The sequence below is a fragment of the Salvelinus namaycush genome, chromosome 15, assembly GCF_016432855.1.
Source record: "Salvelinus namaycush isolate Seneca chromosome 15, SaNama_1.0, whole genome shotgun sequence".
Classification (NCBI taxonomy): Eukaryota; Metazoa; Chordata; class Actinopteri; order Salmoniformes; family Salmonidae; genus Salvelinus; species Salvelinus namaycush.
The window spans coordinates 9,597,901-9,617,768 of record NC_052321.1 but is presented as its reverse complement, the minus strand read 5'-3'; the positions used below and the strand labels follow the sequence as shown (position 1 = coordinate 9,617,768).

General features: G+C 40.7%; 1 protein-coding gene across 1 annotated transcript; it reads left to right on the top strand.

Annotated features, from left to right (window-relative positions):
* The first annotated feature begins 4,271 nt into the window (after nt 1–4,271).
* Nucleotides 4,272–5,680, top strand: LOC120059827 (antimicrobial peptide NK-lysin-like). Its single transcript, XM_039008879.1, has 5 exons — nt 4,272–4,357; nt 4,542–4,621; nt 4,782–4,865; nt 4,987–5,144; nt 5,329–5,680. The coding sequence occupies exons 1-5, from the start codon at nt 4,309–4,311 to the stop codon at nt 5,357–5,359; spliced, it is 402 nt and encodes a 133-aa protein (XP_038864807.1). The 5' UTR covers nt 4,272–4,308; the 3' UTR covers nt 5,360–5,680.
* Nucleotides 5,681–19,868: the final 14,188 nt, after the last annotated feature.

Below are 19,868 nucleotides of genomic sequence, written 5' to 3'. Positions count from 1 at the left end.
CCTACACTTTCACTAGCTGTTGTCTAATCGATCCCGTTAACGGGATCTCAGCCGTAAGAAGTTTTAACCAGGGACTGGAACACTGCGGGAGCATTGGTCAGTCCAAATGGCATAACAAGGTACTTATAGTGCCCGCCGTGTTAAAAGCTGTCTTCCATCCGTCTCCTTCCCGTATCCGAACCAGATGGTAGGCGTTCCGAAGGTCCAACTTCGAGAAGATTGTCGCCCCCTGGAGAGGCTAGAAAGCCGAGAAGATGAGTGGTAGAGGGTAATGTTTTTTAACCGTTATGTCATTAATGCCGAGGTAGTCGATACACGGCCGCAGGGTTTTGTCCTTCTTCACAACAAAGAAGAACCCTGCGCCGGAGGGGGAGTCAGAAGGATGAATACGCTCTGCAGCAAGAGATTCCTCAATGTACTTTCCATGGTCTTGGTCTCCGGACCCGGCAGGGAATAAAGACGCACCTGCGAAGGTGTAGTTCCTGGTAGAAGGTCGAGAGTGCAGTCATAGGGTAGATGCAGAGGTAGAGATGTAGCGCGAGCCTTGTTGAAAACCTCCCGGAGGTCCTAGTACTCTGCGGAAATGGCAGAGAGATTCGAGGCCTCTCCCAAGCCCGCAGGAAGACGTCCCGGGACAGGCTGCGCCGACTTCAGAAAATGGCGTGGCAGAACGGGCTCCAACCCATGATAGAACCAGTAGCCCAGTAGATTAGAGGATTGTGCCTCTATAGCCATGAAAACCCCAAAACTACGGGTGCATGAGGGGATTCAATGAGCAGTTCTAAAACCAAGAAAACGATTTATAATCTATCACCTCTGTCTCCGGTAATTGAAGAAACACATTTGAATGGAATAATATCCTAAAAATGCTCAACAAACACTTTTCACTCTTAATTTATATCCAATATCTATCCCCCCATAATACTCTATGGCACAACCCCAATACAACACACTAGGTTAATTATCTTATCCTAATCCTATGATTAGATGGACAACATGTCAGTTCATACTGCAAAAGCTTTGATTGGTTGGAGGACGTCCTCCGGAAGTGGTCATAATTACCATGTAGGTCTATGGAAGGGGGTGAGGCCTAAGAACCTCCTAGGTTTTGTATTGAAGTCATTGTAGCCAGAGGGAAACGGAAGCTAGCTGTCCTCCGGCTACACCATGGTGCTACACCAGAGAGTGCTGTTGAAGTTACCATAAAACTTAATTGCAAAACAGTGTGTTTTAATCAATTATTTGATGACATATGAATATATTTAGTATAGTTTAGTTATACTGTTTTTAGTTTTTTTATGTTACACTATTTTTATTTTTATGACATTTCAATGAAGAGGATGGTCCTCCCCATCCTCCTCTGAGGAACCTCCACTGGTGTACACCGCCATCTTGTCTTTTTCAAATCTTCTTTCATTGATTGAGACAAATTATCTGGTGTTACAATCTGTAGATAGCGAAAATAGTGTGGTGATTGGTCAAATTACAAGCCCTCGCATAATATGTGGAATCGCGGAATCCTGGCGGGACTGATCTTTACTTTCAATCTTACTTTCAATTAGATTAGATTAGAATACACTCTACTTTTTAATCCATGTAGGGAAATTAATTAGCCGAGACATTTAAAAAAATACAATAACCATATTAGCAAATTCAATAATGATCGTCACTGGCTACATAATGGATACACATTGTTTACTGTTTATTTGAGGAATATACTGCCATATCTTAGCTTTACATTACATTCCTATCCAACTGGTTTAGGAATAGGAGGAATCGAATTCTTAAATGTAATTGAAATATTACTGAAAGGATTATTTAACCTTTCACGAGCCTCAACCCCGGATCCGGGATCACCCCCCACCCCCCACCCCCCCACACTGATTAGCATCGCTAGCATAGCGTCACAATTAAATAGTAGCATCTAAATATCATTAAATCACAAGTCCAAGACACCAGATGAAAGATACAGATCTTGTGAATAAAGCCACCATTTCAGATTTTTTAAATGTTTTACAGGGAAGACACAATATGTAAATCTATTAGCTAACCACGTTAGCATAAGACACAATTTTTTTACTCCAACAGTTTTTTCCTGCGTCAGTAGCTATCACTAATTCGACTAAATAAAAATATATATAGCCACTAACCAAGAAACAACTTCATAAGATGACAGTCTGATAACATATTTATGGTATAGCATAGTTTTTTTTTGAAAAATGTGCATTTTTCAGGTATAAATCACAGTTCTACATTGCAGCTGCAATCTGAAATAGTGCTGACGCAGCCAGAACAATTACAGAGACCAACGTCATATAACTAATTACTTATCTTAAAACATTTCAGAAAAATACACAGCGTACAGATATTGAAAGCCCAACATCTGGTGAATCCAAACAATATTTCAGATTTATTAAATGTTTTATAGCGAAAACAAAATGTAGCGCTAAATTAGCATAGCCACGCCAGCCAGAACCAGCTGGGCGCCCGCGACCAGTTCACATGCACGACAGATATATGAAATAACATCGTAAATTGGGTCTTACTATTGCTGATCTTTCATCAGAATGTTGATCAATGTGTCCTTAGTCCTGATGAGTCGTTCAATCCATTCATAATGGCAACTTTCCCTCTTCATTTAGCATATGTACTGGTCGACTGGCCAAAGTAAAAAAAGTCACAGAACGGAACACGGCAAAACTCCCGAAAAAATTCAAATAATCTGATTAAACTATATTGAAAAAACATACATTAAGATGATATGGTCACATGTATCAAACAAACTTCGAGACGGAGATAGTTTTCATCCGTAACGGCAGCAAAACAGTAGACAATCGCACCTCCAAATAGCGCGAGTCAGAGAACCGGAAGTTGTCGGTCACGCCAAAGAAATAGGTCTTATTTCACGTCAGTACAAGGTAAACAAAAAAATTCTCCTCTGACGTCCTCTTGACACCCAGAGGAAGACGAATGAAGTGTGTTTCGGGTCATAGGTGGCGTGACCATATATAGGCAGAGCGTTGAAGCGAGCATACACATCTTGCATTCTTCTTCTTGGTCAGGGAAAGTGCTGTCAAATGACTTCTGTTTAACTCAGAGACAAAATTGAAACGGTTTTAGAAACTATAGATTGTTTTCTATCCAATGGTATTAATTATATGCATATAGTAAGAGCAATAATTGAATAAGAGGCAGTTTAATCTGTAGAGGAAATTATGCTAATGCGAAAACAGCACCCCCTATAGTGGCAAGAAGTTAAACTTTTCTGGTCTTGTTCATTTCTCAATAAAACCCCTTGTGTTAATTCAAACAATCATCCTCAGTGTTGCTTGACTTATTTACAGTGTCACTGTAACGGCTTGCAACAAGAGGATGGAATGTGGTGTGATTTCTTAATTAAACCCCCTAGAGTCAATGTCTGGAAAACAGCATTTTGAAATGGTTTTCCTTGGCCAGCACCCGCACACAAGCCGCACACAAGCCGCACACAAGCCTAAGATCACAATGCCACGCGTCGGCTAGAGTGGTGTAAAGCTCGCCGCCATTGGACTCTGAAGCAGAGTTAACCACAACCACTAACATAACATTTGTTTTGATATAACATTTGATTTACCCTGAGCTTTCCTATACCTCTCAGATGCATTTCAGACACTTCAAAACATACTTCCTATTGATTTATTTTGCTATGTATTTGTGTTATACAATGGGTTTCTGTAGCAGTAAGGGCAAATGCAATGCTTCATTAAATAATTTGTTTCAAGAAAATTAATATACCTACAGGTTTCCTAAAATACAAATTAAAATAGCTAAATGGTCAATTTTATTACTATCTTAACTCCATATGTTATCTTAGTAGCCCTAAATGTATCACTTCTAAGCTAGCTGAACACGTTTTAATCAATATGTCAGTGTGGTGTATTCTGCTGGAAACATACACTGAGTGTACAAAACATTAAGAAGACCTGCTCTTTCCATGACATACAGTACATGGCATAATCTGTAATTGACGAATTAAAATGAAATTAAAATGAAGATCAGACAGTGGAGAGATGGAAAAAGGTGATTATGAAGATTGCTCCTCATCGGTATGTACTGTAGGTCTAAGCAGTAACATCCTGTTGACTTGTAAGGGTTGTGTCTTGTGGTTAATGTGAGTTGTACTATCAATAGAATGAACTGTAGGTGGGGTTATACAGGGTGCTGTGGATAGAGGGGCCTCCTATATATAAAGGGGCTTGTCTGATTCCTAAGTTACTTTACCAAACCCCGACACGACTTTTACTCTTCACATCTCTACCACCACAAATCATGAAGACATCTCTGGTCCTCCTTGCCCTCAGTCTGCTGGCTTGTTCAGGTGAGATTTTATTTATTTAACTCAAATAGTAACTACTGTATATGCAGCACATACATTGGGTCAGGGTTCAAGGGGAACTGTGGGTAGGGGGCCAAAATCAACTCCAAGTTCACCTTTGGTTTCAGTAAAATACAAGTGAAGTACCCATCACTTGAGTGACTGTTGTGTCATTTTTTCTTTGCAGTTTGGAAAATCCATGGGCATCGCCAAGAGGTTGACCCTGATGACCAGGAAGTAGTGGAAGCAAAGCCGAAAAAGTGCATGGTAATCTCACTCTCACATTACATATTCAAATGTACTTAAACCATAACACTGAATACATCACACCATAATTGAATTCATAATAATAATTTGGGGGGGGGGTGCTTATATTTGACTTAAGTGTGTTTTTTTCTCCTTTCTTGTTTGTTTGTGGTTTCTAAAGGAGCAACAGCTAAAGGGGACCTGCTGGGTGTGTAAGTGGGCACTGAACAAAGTGAAGAAATCCATCTCCGCTTCCTCTAGCCAGGTAGCTACCATAGCATTACAATTGATAAGAGTGTCCTTTAATGAAATTGCACTATTTACTATTTACTGTGATATTTCTCTGAAAATGTCAACTGTTGTTGATGATGATTTCTTGTCAACAGGAGGAGCTAAAGCAGAAGCTGTTGTCTGTTTGCGATAATGTTGGCTTCCTAAAATCTATGTGTAAAGGCCTGGTGAAAAAACACTTGTGGGTGCTGATTGAGGAGCTTAGCACAAGCGATGATGTGAGGACCATCTGTGTTAACATTAAGGCCTGCAAGTGAGTACAAGAAACCGTTCGACAAACTATTTAGTCACTGTTCAGACAACTAAAGAGTATTGCGATGATCACTTGTGCTTGTTAATTGAAACAGTATTTGAGTCAAATGTATTAATTCATATGAAACTATTGGGGTTTATGTCTTCCGATCTTCCACTCATGTAGTCTTTTTGTGCCTCTTTAGACCAAAGGAAGTTTTGGACCTGACCTACTGACCAAGCAGCCAGTATCCAGATTCCAAAGTGAGAAGATGGATGTTCAGGTGTCAAGACAATGCTATGCTACCAGCCTCTTGCTCTTTCTTTTTCAAACTAGTCACAACACAAGCATATAAATGGATGATGAAGTTATTGGAATGATTATGTTCTGAAATAATGTTTTGGGAACATGTGTTATAATTAAGCAATAAGTCCAGAGGGAGTGTGGTATTTGGCCAATCTACCGTGGATAAGGACTGTTCTTATTCACCAAGCAGCCAGAGTACCTGGATACAGCCCTTAGCTGTGGTGTAACGGCCCTATACCACAAACCCCCGAGGTGCCGTGTTGCTATTATTAACAGGTTACCAATGTAATTAGAAAGTAAGTAAGTTGTTTTGCGTCATACCCGTGGTATATTGTCTCTTATGAACTGGGTGGTTCGAGCCATGCATGCTGATTGGCTGACAGCCATGGTATATCAGACCGTATACCACGCGTATGACCAAAAAATACTTTACTGCTCTAATTACATTGGTAACCAGTTTATAATAGCAATAAGGCACCTCTGGGGTTTGTGATATATAGCCAATATACCACGGCTAGGGCTGTATCCAGGCACTCTGTGTTGTGTCGTGCTTAAGAACAGCCCTTAGCAGTGGTATATTTTCCATATACCACACCCCTTTGGGCCTTATTGCTTAAATCACCATCCAGGGATCAAATGATCCAGTTTATAATAATGTATGTGTCAATTTTAAATTGCACTCTATTTTGTATCACATACAAATGTAAATATTATGCTATTTTAGTCCAAAAGTTTGAAAATGTTTGTGTGAACTTTTTTGTTTGGGCAAAAAATAAACCTCAATTGATAGAGAATACAACTCCAACTCTTCTTTGACATGTCTAACATAACTCTAGAAATGTATCTACTTAGAATTTTTACAGATTAACATATCGTAATATTATTTTATGATAAAGCATTTAATAATTACATTGTCTAGGAACTCATGTTGGCATTTTGGCTACCTTTTTCATTTACAATCTTAGTTTTCTGAACAAAAAGTATTGATTGTTTGGTAGGTGGCTTAAAGTAGCTGATCCAAAAAGTATCTGTCCAGTGTTTCCAGATTTCTATGAAATAGGACTTACAATGAAAAACAATATGAGTGAAATAGTTTCCCTTCCAAAAGGTTTTAATTAAGTGTGTTAAAAAGCAGCTTTTCTGTGAGTGGTGTGGGAGTACCCCAACAACAGAATGGTGTGGGCGTCAGATGTCATGCTGTATGTCACCTTATTTGTCCTCTGTGTTTAGGCATCATGTTCTTCACCTTCCTCGGGACCAACTTACATCTCCAGCAGACTCTAGGAAGGTTTGCTTCAACCCGGCTCTCAACCTGTAGTGTTTTAAAACAGCTGATTGCCAGCTGGGTCATTCCTATAAATGATGTCCTCATAACTTTTTTGAGGAAAAGTACATATTATTTTAGTATTCTATCAGAAAAAGGACATATTGGTCAAGCTCAGGAACGTACATTCTTTTGGTTTATTTTCAAACCTGTTGCATATTCGTAAAAGGGTGGACATTTGGAGCCTAATTAGTCATATAGTAGCTTGGCGAATGAGCAAGACTGAGCTAACATAATGGTGAACACTGACATTTTGTTAATTTTCTCAAGAATTTAGCCGAACAGGGTGGAAATATATAAGTGGGACATACAGACCAACAACATGAAACAATAGTTTATATTTATTTAGCTTTGCACCATTGTTTTCCCACCAAAGAAATTATGACACTTCCTGAATGTGGTGTTTGTAGTAAGAGGTTGTTTTCTGAAATGGAGATTTACAACAAACTAACAGGGCAGAATAATTTTTTATATTTCTTTTATTAAAGGCTTTATTGAACAAGGTATGACCCGCAACTTCTGGTTGGTTAAAGCGGAAGGGAGCTAGGGCGAGAGAGATGCCTGCCTGGCTGCCTGCTATGAGTTGAATCCCATCTGATGCACACATCCAAGAAGATTTACTCACAAGGCTACACACAAAAGACACAGTTAAGGCATCAGATAATTACCATATTTGTGTGGGTGTGGGGGATCGTCTGCTGGGTTAATTTTATTATCTGTCTGACAGTGATGTGCACTTCACGAACGATTCATTCTCTTTGAACGACTCTTTGTACATATTCGACTGTCATTATTCGTTTTCTAAGTGACTCGTTCATTTAAGTCGATCATTTTACCAGCTAGTACTTAACACACGCTCCTCCGGCTCAGAGGCTCCAGAGACCTGCTCTGAACACGAACTGTCTATCATATGCGCGCATGAAAAATAGATAATGAGCACAGAGAAGAAAAATGTATGTTAAGAACTGATAATTGATCGCATGTTGCAAGAATTAATGCTATGAATTGATTGTTTAACGTTATGATGGACATCACAGCTTCGTAGAACATAGTAGCGAGAAGTAGGGATGCTGAGGGTGCTGCAGCTGCATGAAAAATCGGAATAAAAATATATACTGAACAAAAATACCTCATTTCAACCAGCATGTTAAATGTGACAATGAGCACAAAAAAACTTGCTTACGCAGGTTCTAAGAAGCCCATTTGTAATTTACGGACCTGTGATCTATAAATCTCAAATTAATTTAAAATTAACGGCACCTGAACGTGCCTTACAATCAGCGATTTCCCATTATAGGATGCTAGCACAAAATAGTGTTTAGTCAGGAATAACCATGGACCAAAAGAGAAAAGCTAACTTTTTGGAAGATGGCTGAATGATGGCTGTTATATACCTGACCTGTCACTTATTTCCCTCTGGAATATCCCAGTAGTGAGGAATCCCAGAGTGGATAGTACTTGGACAGATACGGGAATGGCATGATTACAGCGTGTCTTCCTTTCCAGATTAGGGGCTAAATCCGCACAGAAATCTAACGGAACATTTTTTAGGGAGACGATGGCGATTTATAAGCCATGGATCATCATGCGCATAAAAGTAATTGCGGTCTCTGAAAACTCTCTCTTCTAAAATCACAGTTTACAATGTCTTCCAATAACGCAAGAACAGCCATGGTTACTTTTTTCTAATTTGACACACTATTTATAGAACATCGCATCCTGTTTCTAATTCAAGACACCTTGCGTCCTCACAACTTTATTAGATCATTACTAAAAAATTGTTAATTAGGAAAGTGCAAAGTTCACCACAGGCTTGGACGCACATGTGTCCCAAACTGCAATACCCCTACATAACCAGTAGGAAAATCACTTATGTCAAGTCTAGACTTTACTTAGAGATAAGATAATTTCCACGTTAAAGTAAGGTTTTATAAATAACTACTTGTACGTGGTTTTCTGCGTAAGTCATATTTAAGATACAAATGTATCTTAAGTCCGTTTTAGAAATGAGGCCCCAGGTACTTATATATGTGGTCAATCTATCAACAGATTCCCCATTTATCTTCGTAGGGGGTAGTGGAGTTTTGTTTGTTCTGAAATCAATTTCCAACTCTTTTGTTTTCTCAACAAGAAAGTTATCTGCGCACCACTGGACAAATATAGCTGTTTCTATGTCAACCTTGAAGAGAGGCTTGGTCTGGGTGGAGGAAACCCACAATAGAGGAGTGTAGCAGCTGCATTGATGACACACACACACAGTCGTCCATGTAATTCCCTGTAGAACCCATATGGAAGCTAACAATAGAAGGAACCCAAGCACATCTACCCTTTCATTTCCTTCTTTCTTTCTCTTATATCATTTTGCTGAGTGAAGTTTCTGTTTTGCTTGCCTTGTAGTGTCCTTGGAAGTCTTGAATGTCACTTGAAAATGAGTCACTAATGTTTAATGAACTATAAGGGACGTTCGTAGCCAATGGAACAGCAACCTATGTTTTTTCTCTCTCGTTCTGCAGTGTCATTGTCCTCCAGTAGGGGATTCTCTCTGAGGAAGACTGACGACGACCCCCGACCTTCCAAGTCACCCCAGACCCACCACAGCACTCAGCAGGTCAGAGACACAGAGACACAGAGTAAGAGCTGACCTGGCTCAAATACTATTTGAGCATTTGCTTCAGCCTGCCTACAGTGCCAGGTGGGCTGGGGTTTGCACTTGTGGACCTATTGGTACCATTGCAACAGGCAACCTTAATCAAGAACAGCAAATACAGAATAGGTGAATACCGGAACATCAGTCATCAAGATTCTGTCTTGATTCATACTTAGACGTTGATGAATGTTAGGGATGAAAGTATGGAGATGAAGAGATATTAAGGTCCTAAAGAGGTAAATAAACAGTCAAAGATATGTCTTGGACTCTGGCGCAGGAGTGATGATGACACCCAATTGGAATTTTCCACCAAAGTCAATTTAGAGCTCTCTTGTATTTTGCATCATTGGATAGGCAGTTTATGTGAACGAATGGGTATTGAATGGTTTCTAACATAGACATATAATGACTAGACTGGTTTACCCATCACAGATCATGAACTTGAATTGGGATTTAGGAACTATTTCTGGCATTTGAACACTTGAAGTGCATTGTTAATCCATGCCATTTGTGAGCGTGTGTGTGTGATGTGTGTCCAGAGGAGAACAAGCATGTTGTTGGTCTGTGTGAGGTCAGGACGGCAATCCCTCTGTGTCAGTGTGTGGCCTCAGCCTGTCTCCCTCTTCCGTATCTCTTCTCCTCCGCGCCCTCAAACTGCAGGCCAGACGACCTCTTCCCAGAGCTGGTCGACCCTACAATGCCCAGACTCCACCTCCTGGAAGTGTCCTCCAATCACATAATGTGGGAGGGCCTTAAGACGACAGTGAATACCTTGGAAGGGCATCCTCAACTTTCTTTCCCGGTTATTTATTATAGGTCAATTGTATTTACTTAGTTAATTTGTATAAAGTTAGTGTCATTTTTTGAGTAGTTGATGTTGTTTGCTGGTGAAATACTCTCAGCTGGACAGCAAGTGAAGCTATGAAAGTCTGGGGCCTCATTTATAAACTGTGCATTCGTACAAAACATACCCCAAAACATTTGTTGTAATGCAAAAGTTGGCATTTATAAAAAACTGAACTTGCAGTGAGAATGTGCTTAGCTTCCCGCAAACTTTGCGTATGCACAGAAGGTTATTGCATTGCAAGCAAGCAAGTAGGGGATACCTAGTCATTGAACTGCAGACTTTTCCACATTGCCGGATCAGGGATTCAAACCTTTTCTGGCCATGATGGGTTCATATTCCCAAAGTAGCTTTAGCCTACAACAAATTACCATGTGCATCTCTCATTTAATCAGGCTGCTATTAAGTATTTTGCTCTATGCATCCGAAAGGCAGCACGGATTTAATATACAGTAGAGTTGAACAGACAGTTGATCTTTTGCATTGAAGTGTGTAGGCTACCACTGTAAGTGGGCCTACTATAAATTTATATTTTTGGGGTGAAGTACACAGACAGTGCATCATATTTTGGTTTGGGAAAAAGTAAACACTAAATATTATTGAATTCAAATGATCTGTTTACAGGTTTACAACAATTTGCTATTGATTTTTTCTTTAAGAAACTGACCCACCTGAGCCAGGCCCTACAGGAAATGTCACTGGAAAAGTTTAAAACATTCTTCCAACACCTCCAGAGACATTTGATCAAGCTCGCCATATATATTCTTTAGAAACTTCCTTGTCCTAATTCCAATACCAAAATATACAGCAAATAAGGGCATTATTTTCACCATAAAAGGTGAATGATGAGCTTTTTACAGGTGGAGTTATTACGCGCGTTCACATGCGCACCGTTTCAAGACGGGTCTGATTTATAACCGGAAACATGCATATATATGAATGTTGTTTCAGAAGCATCTGCACCCCACCAAGACAAACACTGTGGGAAACACTGACATATGATACTGACTTGTAAGACTCTGGCTGTGCTATGTCCCTATATGGCCTTCTATCCTCTGTTCAGTGATGGTCACAGCACCACCCCCTCTTTCTGCAGCAGCCTGACAGGCAGCAGTGGGTGTGCAGGACAGGCCAGGCTAGGTGTTCGTGGTTGGAAATAGGTCTGACTGGCGTGTGAGGCTGTCTTCTAGTGGTCTGTGTAATTTGAGAAATATTGTCTGAAATCCATGTAAATTCTGAATAATATATGGCAGTAACGTTCTTATCTGTCAAAAGTTCAACTCAAGTAATTTATTTTCAGACAAGTTAGATACGTTAAAAGGCAAACATTTTTCTGTATTTGTCAGACAATCATTAACCAAACCATCTGGTTTGCATAATATAACACATTTTAAATAATATACCCTTTTTCTTTTGATACTTATATATACGTATATTTAAAACCAAATACTTCTAGACTTTTACTCAAGTAATATTTTACTGGGTGACTTTCACTTCTATTAAGGTATCTTTACTTTTACTCAAGTACAAATATTGGGTACTCTTTCCACAACTGAAAGACTCTTAAACTGAACTGCATCTCTGCCTCTGCCTGATCTTTAACTAGAGTCCAACTGTAGATGGGCATCACCTGACCATGCTTTCTGGAAGAAATGTTTGGGGTGTGGTCGATTTGTTCTGAATGCTACGTGTTGAGTTTGACCCATCAGTGAGTTTAATCATGTGATAATATTCAAGGTGTTCATTATGTAAAACTATTGCAATGATGTCCTTTTGTTTTCAGTTGATTTGTTTACATAGGCTTTGCTGGTTTGAGGTCCAGGCAGTTTATTGGCAGCTCCCTTGTCACGTTCTGACCATAGTTCTTGTGTGTTTTACTTGTTTTAGTGTTGGTCAGGACGTGAGCTGGGTGGGCATTCTATGTTGTGTGTCTAGTGTGTCTGTTTCTATGTTTGGCCTAATATGGTTCTCAATCAGAGGCAGGTGTTTTGTGTTGTCTCTGATTGGGAATCATATTTAGGTGGCTTGTTTTGTGTTGGGGTTTGTGGGTGGTTGTTTCCTGTCTTTGTGTTCGTTTCACCAGAGAGGACTGTTTCGGTTTGCCACGTTTGTTATTTTTGTATTTTGTAAGTGTTCACGTTTTCGTCTTGTTTATGAAAACATGTTGAACACGAGCTACGCTGCGTCTTGGTCCGATCCCCGCTACACCTCCTCTTCAGACGAAGAGGAGGAAGGCTGCCGTTACAGAACCACCCACCAAACCCGGACCAAGCAGCGTAGTAACGGGCAGCAGCAGCGGCCCATTACACAGGACTCCTGGACATGGGAGGAGATTCTGTAGGGTAAGGGACACTGGGCTAAGATTGGAGAATATCGCCGCTCTCGTGAAGAGCTGGAGGCAGCTAAAGCCGAGGAGCGGTGGTATGAGGAGGCAGCACGGAAGTGTGGCTGGAAGCCCGAGAAGAAACCCCAAAAATTTCTTGGGGGGGGGGCTAAAGGGGAGTGTGGCGAAGTCAGGTAGGAGACCTGTTTTATTAGTCACATGCGCCGAGCACAACCGTACTGTGAAATGTTTACTTACAAGCCCCTAACCAGCAGTCCCTTGCTGAAAATGGAGGAGGCACAGAGAACATGGTTCTGATTGGTCCTTTCTGTGTTCCACAGGATGACTGCTTCCTGACCAACCTGAGCCTGGTGGGAAATGGCGGACGGCAGCGTGGCCACCCTCTCCAAGTGTGTGTTTGTGGTTTCTCTCAATGTATATCAATCCTTGTCCTTCTGTATTTAGCTAGTTGAGCTGTCTGGGTCTTTTCAAAGTGTCTATCCTGTACACTACCTCTGGATCATGTGACCTGACTGTCCAGTACTTAGATCTGTAAGTTCTGTGTGTCCTGCTGTTCAGGTGTCTGCCTGTCTGTCCCTCCATTGTGTCTGTGGACCTGTCCGGGAACCCGGCGGTGACCTAGGTGGCACTCCAAAGCCTCCTCTCCACCCAGCGACCTTTGCCCTATCTCAACCTCCAAGGTACAGTAGGCCTATAGTAGTCTATTGGTTCTCAGTCTGACTCTGTTTCTCTCTTAATACCTCTAAATTGTTCCCTCTCTCTCTTTCTTCAGGTTGTCAGTTAGCCGTGCTCTGGGTCAGCTCTAGTTTGGATTGCCTGTCAGAACAGGTCCAGGACCTGCGGCTGTGCTCCCAGAGGCTCAACAAACTGGACTGCAAGGCACTGCAGCAGACCTGGGGCCAGAGAAGGCCTGGGAGCTGCTTCCTCTCCAGAGATGCCAAGTGCCTGCTCACTACTGCCCCCTCACTGTGAGAAGGACTCCTTGACTTTTCACCCTTTTAAAGACCGGATTCGATTCCAATGTGTATACTTGAGATGATTTACACTCCTTGGTCCTCATATTTGAGACATCAATTGACACAGGCTGCAGAGGGATCTCGGCATTAATATTTTATAAACATTATGTAGATATACGTATTTCACTGTGTTTGTAGGTGCGTTTATACATGTGTATTGTCTATGTTTTTGTAAGTATTCAATGAAAAAATAAAAAAAATGATATTGCCATGGTACTTTTTCCACGCGACCACCCAACATTTGCTGACTGAAGAAAGGGCCAGCTGAAAAACTGTTATTACCCTTCATTCTGTCATGTTCTTCATAGTCTCCTCCCACAGCTGCTGCATCTCCAACAACTCACAACTCTCGGGGTGCAGTGTCATGAGTCTTGCAAGTGAAACAATGTTCTCCACCAACTTGGTGTGAGCTTCTGAAGACACACCGCTTCACATTGTGGTTTCCTTGTTAGTTAACCTACTGACTGGCCTTCTCACTGTTTAATATTTCCACAATGGAGGGTGTTGTGTGGGCTTCAAGATACTGTGGGAAAGTTCCTAGTCACACATCAGTGTTGTCACCTCAGTGTATCGCTATATCACTCAGAGATTGGGCCAAGGTGATTATATTTAGGATAACTCATTTCATCACCTGTAATTTCCAATTTATAAAAAGCAATTACTAAATGGTTTCTGTTAGTGCAATTTGTGGATGGTGCTACTGCCACCTTGTTAACTATTTAAGCATATCCATTTGTTTGAAGTGCTGCTAAGCAGGGGCACAACTTTCAGTGGGGATGGGGGTTCATGTCCCCCCGCCACACAGTTTTATCATTGCAATGTGACAAAAAAAGTGGCAACGGTGTGCTTTAGGACCATACAAACGCCTCTGTGCGGTCAGGTAGGCTGTTTCCAGTTTTAGACGGCTGGAATGAGGACCCCACGGACACCAAAGATTGGGCTCATAGGCTATGTGAAAGCAAAGGTTCTGGAAGAATGGCTAGACCAGCACGGGAGACTTGAGCATACTGTAGTTCAGTGTGCATGTGTTGCGTTTTTTCACCGAGTTGTAAAAGCAAGCAGAGCAGAAACGGGCTATTATTTAGTTGACTGATGTAGCTGGCAAGGTAACTGCTGTTTAACTTCACAGAGAAAATGAACTACGGTTTATTCCCAGTGCATACCATGTTGCAATGATCTCTGTTGGGACCCGCAGGTCCTGCATCCTGTGGGTTGTCACTCTGGCCTTGGCCTAACACACCCGAAACCAATAATGAATGTTTCACTACGATCCTAGAGCTGAGTGGGGTAAGTTGGGTTGGGACTCTGCAGGGTGGTGGACCCCTAGGGACACGATGGGTCGACGCAGATACATTGTAAAAAGAGTTCTCATTAACATTAGGCTTTTGATATTAATTTTATGGAGGATTTGCTGTTTCTGTGTGTTAATGTATATTTGAGGTGTATGTGTGTTTTTTGGTTAAAGTTTTTGTTTCCAAACCTTTCCCTTAGGAATTCAAATATTTTAAGGTGTGAACTGGGAAGGAAATATGTTGGGAGTGAGTTGAGTTATTGACTAGACTTGTGGGGGTCCGGAGTGCAGGCGGCTCAGGCTGACTTGTCGGTCTGGCTGGAATTTTAAATTGAGGCTGTCTTAATAAAGACAATCAAAAGTCTTTGTATCTTTTCAAGAGTTTTTCATTTGTTAGGCTATTGGTTAATAAAGTTGCAACACAATATGTATTATTGGATTAACTTTGATCTAGTTCAGTCCTATTAATCACTTAAACATATTTTAAAATGATCTCTTACCTAACATGATGACTGTGGATTTTTTGCTTACTTTTTGTTCTAAATTACGACAGCATAATGGATTGTGTAAAAGTGCAAGAAATTAGCTTTAGATGCATCCCCTCCAAAAAACACCAAGTTATGTCCCCTCCCAAATCTAAAACCAAAGTGGTGCCCCTGCTGCTATGGGGACATTTTTTTAATCATGCACAAACCTTTTCACGGTTTGAAAGATGTAGTATGCATTCACTGAAATACTTTATAGAAAGTGCATATCAGTGGTCTCGTAGTCTCTTCCCACAGCTGCTGTGTCTAACCTATCAAGTTGAGGCCAGCCAGACTAAAACATCCATGTGGTTTTCATTTTCACCAAGGGACCAATCAAATCCCAGATCTCATGGTATGCCCTGAACCAGGCAGTTAGTACTATGTCTTTTACCCAATATGTCAGTGTTGAGTTCTGAGCTTGGCCTCCAGCTTCAACATTACTAGTTGACTTGAATCCTACTTACAGGGACCATCACTACATTTGTTCCTCTATTGAATACATTGATATTGAATATTGCATTGTTGGGTGTAACGTTTGCAAGAAAGGCATTTCCCTGTACATTAAAACTTGAAAGTTTCAATTGCTTGCTGTTTGGGTTTTAGGCTGGGTTTCTGTACAGCACTTTGAGATATCAGCTGATGTAAGAAGGGCTATATAAATACATTTGATTTGATTTATAGAATCAATCTTTAGGATGTTTTTAACATAAATCTTCAATAATGTTCCAACCGGAGAATTCCTTTGTCTTCAGAAATGCGATGGAACGCAGCTAACTCTCACATGAACGCGCATGGTCAGCGCATGGTCAGCTCGTGGCACTCTGGGAGAGACCTTACTCAATCTCCTCTCATTCGCCCCCACTTCACAGTAGAAGCATCAAACAAGGTTCTAAAGACTGTTGACATCTAGTGGAAGCCTTAGGAAATGCAACATGACCCCATTTCCACTGTATCTTGGATAAGCAAAGAGTTGAAAACATACAAACCTCAGATTTCCCACTTCCTGGTTGGATTTTTTCTCAGGTTTATGCCTGCCATATGAGTTCTGTTATACTCACAGACATCATTCAAACAGTTTTAGAAACGTCAGAGTGTTTTCTATCTAAATCTACTAATAATATGCATATCCTGGGATCTGGGCCTGAGTAGCAGGCAGTTTACTCTGGGCACGCTTTTCATCCGGACGTGAAAATACTGCCCCTACCCCAAAGAAGTTAAGGAGAAGTTTATCTAAAGTTCCATGTTTAATACTTGTATCTTTTATCAATGTTTATTATGAGTATTTCTGTAAATTGATGTGGCTCTCTGCAAAATCACCTGATGTTTTGGACGCAAAACATTACTGAACATAACGAGCCAATGTAAACTAAGATTTTTGGATATAAATATGAACTTTATCGAAAAAAACATACATGTTACACAGAGTAGGTGCAGACCTAACATAATCGTTTGGTGTGTTTCGTCGTAGAGTCTTTTTGAAATCGGACACTGTGGTGGGATTAACAACAAGTGTATCTTTAAAATGGTGTAAAATACTTGTATGTCTGAGGAATTTTAATTATGAGATTTCTGTTGTTTTGAATTTGGCGCCCTACACTTTCACTAGCTGTTGTCTAATCGATCCCGTTAACGGGATCTCAGCCGTAAGAAGTTTTAACCAGGGACTGGAACACTGCGGGAGCATTGGTCAGTCCAAATGGCATAACAAGGTACTTATAGTGCCCGCCGTGTTAAAAGCTGTCTTCCATCCGTCTCCTTCCCGTATCCGAACCAGATGGTAGGCGTTCCGAAGGTCCAACTTCGAGAAGATTGTCGCCCCCTGGAGAGGCTAGAAAGCCGAGAAGATGAGTGGTAGAGGGTAATGTTTTTTAACCGTTATGTCATTAATGCCGCGGTAGTCGATACACGGCCGCAGGGTTTTGTCCTTCTTCACAACAAAGAAGAACCCTGCGCCGGAGGGGGAGTCAGAAGGATGAATACGCTCTGCAGCAAGAGATTCCTCTATGTACTTTCCATGGTCTTGGTCTCCGGACCCGGCAGGGAATAAAGACGCACCTGCGAAGGTGTAGTTCCTGGTAGAAGGTCGAGAGTTCAGTCATAGGGTAGATGCAGAGGTAGAGATGTAGCGCGAGCCTTGTTGAAAACCTCCCGGAGGTCCTAGTACTCTGCGGAAATGGCAGAGAGATTCGAGGCCTCTCCCAAGCCCGCAGGAAGACGTCCCGGGACAGGCTGCGCCGACTTCAGAAAATGGCGTGGCAGAACGGGCTCCAACCCATGATAGAACCAGTAGCCCAGTAGATTAGAGGATTGTGCCTCTATAGCCATGAAAACCCCAAAACTACAGGTGCATGAGGGGATTCAATGAGCAGTTCTAAAACCAAGAAAACGATTTATAATCTATCACCTCTGTCTCCGGTAATTGAAGAAACACATTTGAATGGAATAATATCCTAAAAATGCTCAACAAACACTTTTCACTCTTAATTTATATCCAATATCTATCCCCCCATAATACTCTATGGCACAACCCCAATACAACACACTAGGTTAATTATCTTATCCTAATCCTATGATTAGATGGACAACATGTCAGTTCATACTGCAAAAGCTTTGATTGGTTGGAGGACGTCCTCCGGAAGTGGTCATAATTACCATGTAGGTCTATGGAAGGGGGTGAGGCCTAAGAACCTCCTAGGTTTTGTATTGAAGTCATTGTAGCCAGAGGGAAACGGAAGCTAGCTGTCCTCCGGCTACACCATGGTGCTACACCAGAGAGTGCTGTTGAAGTTACCATAAAACTTAATTGCAAAACAGTGTGTTTTAATCAATTATTTGATGACATATGAATATATTTAGTATAGTTTAGTTATACTGTTTTTAGTTTTTTTATGTTACACTATTTTTATTTTTATGACATTTCAATGAAGAGGATGGTCCTCCCCATCCTCCTCTGAGGAACCTCCACTGGTGTACACCGCCATCTTGTCTTTTTCAAATCTTCTTTCATTGATTGAGACAAATTATCTGGTGTTACAATCTGTAGATAGCGAAAATAGTGTGGTGATTGGTCAAATTACAAGCCCTCGCATAATATGTGGAATCGCGGAATCCTGGCGGGACTGATCTTTACTTTCAATCTTACTTTCAATTAGATTAGATTAGAATACACTCTACTTTTTAATCCATGTAGGGAAATTAATTAGCCGAGACATTTAAAAAAATACAATAACCATATTAGCAAATTCAATAATGATCGTCACTGGCTACATAATGGATACACATTGTTTACTGTTTATTTGAGGAATATACTGCCATATCTTAGCTTTACATTACATTCCTATCCAACTGGTTTAGGAATAGGAGGAATCGAATTCTTAAATGTAATTGAAATATTACTGAAAGGATTATTTAAACTTTTCTGGTCTTGTTCATTTCTCAATAAAACCCCTTGTGTTAATTCAAACAATCATCCTCAGTGTTGCTTGACTTATTTACAGTGTCACTGTAACGGCTTGCAACAAGAGGATGGAATGTGGTGTGATTTCTTAATTAAACCCCCTAGAGTCAATGTCTGGAAAACAGCATTTTGAAATGGTTTTCCTTGGCCAGCACCCGCACACAAGCCGCACACAAGCCGCACACAAGCCGCACACAAGCCGCACACAAGCCTAAGATCACAATGCCACGCGTCGGCTAGAGTGGTGTAAAGCTCGCCGCCATTGGACTCTGAAGCAGAGTTAACCACAACCACTAACATAACATTTGTTTTGATATAACATTTGATTTACCCTGAGCTTTCCTATACCTCTCAGATGCATTTCAGACACTTCAAAACATACTTCCTATTGATTTATTTTGCTATGTATTTGTGTTATACAATGGGTTTCTGTAGCAGTAAGGGCAAATGCAATGCTTCATTAAATAATTTGTTTCAAGAAAATTAATATACCTACAGGTTTCCTAAAATACAAATTAAAATAGCTAAATGGTCAATTTTATTACTATCTTAACTCCATATGTTATCTTAGTAGCCCTAAATGTATCACTTCTAAGCTAGCTGAACACGTTTTAATCAATATGTCAGTGTGGTGTATTCTGCTGGAAACATACACTGAGTGTACAAAACATTAAGAAGACCTGCTCTTTCCATGACATACAGTACATGGCATAATCTGTAATTGACGAATTAAAATGAAATTAAAATGAAGATCAGACAGTGGAGAGATGGAAAAAGGTGATTATGAAGATTGCTCCTCATCAGTATGTACTGTAGGTCTAAGCAGTAACATCCTGTTGACTTGTAAGGGTTGTGTCTTGTGGTTAATGTGAGTTGTACTATCAATAGAATGAACTGTAGGTGGGGTTATACAGGGTGCTGTGGATAGAGGGGCCTCCTATATATAAAGGGGCTTGTCTGATTCCTAAGTTACTTTACCAAACCCCGAC

Excerpts from the sequence above, each read along its gene's own strand:
- LOC120059827 (XM_039008879.1), top strand. The coding sequence starts at position 4,309 with ATGAAGACATCTCTGGTCCTCCTTGCCCTCAGTCTGCTGGCTTGTTCA. Across the intron at positions 4,622-4,781 it reads CAAAGCCGAAAAAGTGCATG|GAGCAACAGCTAAAGGGGAC; the intron begins GTAATCTCACTC and ends TGGTTTCTAAAG. Across the intron at positions 4,866-4,986 it reads TCTCCGCTTCCTCTAGCCAG|GAGGAGCTAAAGCAGAAGCT; the intron begins GTAGCTACCATA and ends TCTTGTCAACAG.